This window comes from Lactuca virosa, chromosome 2, assembly GCF_052849685.1.
Source record: "Lactuca virosa cultivar CGN04683 chromosome 2, Lactuca_virosa_CGN04683_v6, whole genome shotgun sequence".
NCBI lineage: Eukaryota > Viridiplantae > Streptophyta > Magnoliopsida > Asterales > Asteraceae > Lactuca > Lactuca virosa.
The window spans coordinates 257,219,219-257,222,589 of NC_136427.1; the positions used below are offsets into that span (position 1 = coordinate 257,219,219).

Sequence of the window (3,371 nt, forward strand, 5' to 3'; positions counted from 1 at the left end):
CACTTGAAGACCCGGAAGCTACTTTAAGGAAGAACAAAGGCAAAACCGTTGGAGAATCCGCTTCTTCAAAGAACTCACCTTTGAAGAATCTCAAATCCGTTTTTAGCAAGAAAAAGAGCAGCAAATCAGGAGCATCCAGCACCTCTTCCTTGGCAAACGAAGACCCAATCAAGGAAGACATCTTGTACGAATCCGAAAAGGAAGAAATCGAATTTGAAGAAGGTAGCGATCTAGAAGGCGGATTCGGCGACACCATGGCTAACATCGATGAAGTTACCATGGGCAAGTGGAAGAAGAGGATGCGTGAAGACACCGGTCCGGGGCTCGTGCAACCCGCAATTCCAGAAAATGCCAACTTCGAACTTAAAGGCCACATACTCGCCCAACTTAAAGAAATTCCGTTCTATGGAAAAGATCACGAAGACGCATACAAACACCTAGAAGAGGTCAATGATATAGCTGATTACTTCAACTTTCCTAATGTGGCCCGCGACACCGTTCTGCTTCGCATGTTACCGGTCACGTTTAAAGGCGCTGCAAAAGATTGGCTAAAATCACTCCTTCCAGGATCCATCACCACATGGGCTAGAATGAAAGAAGAGTTTATTGATCAATTTTGCCCACCATCAAAGATAGCCAAGTTGAAGAAAGCTATAGGTAATTTTGAGCAACAAGCCGGAGAATCACTTTATCAGGCGTGGGAGAGGTACAAAAGCCTACTAAGGAATTACCCACATCATGATCTTAATAGTCAACAAGAAGTCTCCATTTTTTATGATGGGGTAAATGTGACAACAAGGCAATTACTTGACTCGCAAGGACCGCTCACAAAGAAGGCACCCCCGGTGATAAAGCAACTAATTGAGGAGTTCTCTAAGCATTCTAGAGAATACCACAATCCAAGGAATGATGTGACAAGGGGATCAGCTTATGCAGCTTCAGAAGATTTGTCGGCAGTTATGCCAATGTTGAAAACCATGGACAGGAGGATAGATAAAATGGATCAAACAATCCATGCTATTCGGGTAGGATGTGAGAATTGCAATGAGCCTCATCTAACTAGAGATTGTGATTTGGACGAGAACGGGAATAAGAAAGTGCAAGTATGCTATTCTAGTGGTGATAGATTTGATGACGATTGGCGAAAACCTAAGAAAGAATGGCTTCCTTATGATGAGTACAAGAAAGCGAAGGAGGAGAAGTTTAGACAAAAGGCAAGGGGTTTTTACCAAAAGGAGGAGCCGGTACAAGAAAAGAAACCAAATCTAGAAGAAATGCTCACTAAATTTGTAGTTGCATCCGAGAAAAGACACAATGACCACGATGCTGCAATACAAGATACAAGAACAATATTAAGGAATCAGCAAGCATCTATTCACAACATTGAGAAGCAGCTGAGGCAACTTGCCCAACAAATAAATCAAAGAGCACCGGGAGAACTTCCTAGTAATACTGAAAACAATCCACGAGGCGCACATATAAATATTGTGACAACTAGGAGTGGAAAGATAATTACTCCTCTGGCCCCTATTCAGAACGAAGATCCGAAGCTGGTACAAAAGGAGGAGGCAGAAGGGTAGAACCAAAATCAAACCCAGCTGAACCCAGACTCTACTCGCCGAGTCCAGGATATGGACTCGACGAGTCCGACACCTGATCAGAAAATTAAGCCTCCTGTTAAGCCATATCAGCCTCCACTGCCATATCCAGCCCGAGCTAGACAAGAAAAGAATGGAGAAGACTACCAGAAGTTTTTAGAACACATAAAGGCTCTTCTAATTAATATACCATTCATAGAAGCGGTTGCACAAATGCCAAAATACGCCAAATTTCTCAAGGAGCTTCTAACTAATAGAAGGAAGATGGAAGAAGTGAAGAAAGTGGTTCTGAATGAGAATTGTTCAGCTGCCATGTTGAACAAACTACCGAAGAAGAAGGGTGACCCGGGAAGCTTAACTTTACCTTGTCAATTCGGAAATTTAGCTACCATCTATGCATTGGCTGATTCAGGGGCAAGTGTAAATCTCATGCCATACTCATTTTTCAAGAAATTAGATCTACCGGAGCCGAGGCCAATTCGAATGGCAATTCACCTAGCAAACAAAACGGTTACATTCCCAAGGGGAATATACGAAGATCTATTGGTGAAGGTTGATAAGTTCGTGTTTCCCGCGGACTTTATAGTTCTAGACATGGAAGCGGATCCTCAAGCGGATCCGCAAGCGCTATAGTTGACATGCGAGATTCCAAACTTACTCTACGGGTGGGGGATGAATCAGTCACTTTTGGGGTTGATCAAGCCATGAAACACGCAAGGAGTAGTGATGACACAACATTTTCGATTGATATATTGGAAGAATTAATGGAAGAATGGAATAATGAAGAACCAAACAAGACCCCCATCACCTTTGATGAAGAATTCGATGCTGAAAGTGACCTACTGGAAATAGAGAGACTGCTTGAGGAAGCTGATTATAATGAGCTGACCAGAAGTACTGAACAGTCTACTCGCCGAGTAGACTCGACCTACTCGACGAGTCCATCCAAAGAATCCCAATCTGTCGCGGAATTTGCCCAGGACTCGACGAGTCCACTTAATGGACTCGACATGTGTAACATCCAGAACACGAAAACCGAGCTGAAAGCACTACCAGGTCACTTGGAGTATGCATTTCTTGAAGAGGGTCAACAAAAACCTGTAATTATAGCTGCTGATTTGACCAAACATGAGAAAGAAAGTCTTGTGGGGGTACTAAAGAAGAGGCAAGGTGCTATAGCATGGAAGATAACTGACATCAAGGGAATTAGTCCAGCTTATTGCTCTCATAAAATTAACTTAGAAGATGGGGCTAAACCTGTAGTTCAACGCCAAAGAAGACTAAACCTGAACATGCAAGAAGTTGTGAAAAAGGAGGTGGCAAAACTATTAGATGCCAAGATTATTTACTCAATTTTTGATAGCCTGTGGGTGAGTCTGGTGCAGGTGGTACCGAAAAAAAGAGGAATGACGGTGGTAGCAATTGAAAATAACGAATTAATTCCAACAAGAACGGTGACCGGGTGGCGCGTTTGCATCGACTATAGGAAACTAAATGATGCAACGTGCAAGGATCATTTTCCATTACCATTTATTGATCAAATGCTCGAGAGGCTGTCCGGGCATCTATATTATTGCTTTCTCGATGGTTTCTCGGGATATTTTCAAATTCCAATCGACCCACAAGATCAAGAGAAGACTACTTTCACATGCCCGAGTGGAACATTTGCATATAGACGCATGCCTTTTGGGTTATGCAATGCACCGACTACTTTCCAAAGGTGTATGATGGCCATTTTCCACGATATGATCGAGAAGTTTATGGAGGTTTTCA

The 3,371-nt window shown here is 42.8% G+C and overlaps 1 protein-coding gene across 1 annotated transcript; it reads left to right on the forward strand.

Annotated features, from left to right (window-relative positions):
- Nucleotides 1-1,631: 1,631 nt before the first annotated feature.
- LOC145158425 (uncharacterized) lies at nucleotides 1,632-2,231 on the forward strand. Its single transcript, XM_079077327.1, has one exon. It carries the CDS (start codon nucleotides 1,632-1,634, stop codon nucleotides 2,229-2,231), a length of 600 nt encoding a protein of 199 aa, XP_078933453.1.
- The last annotated feature ends 1,140 nt before the right edge of the window (nucleotides 2,232-3,371 follow it).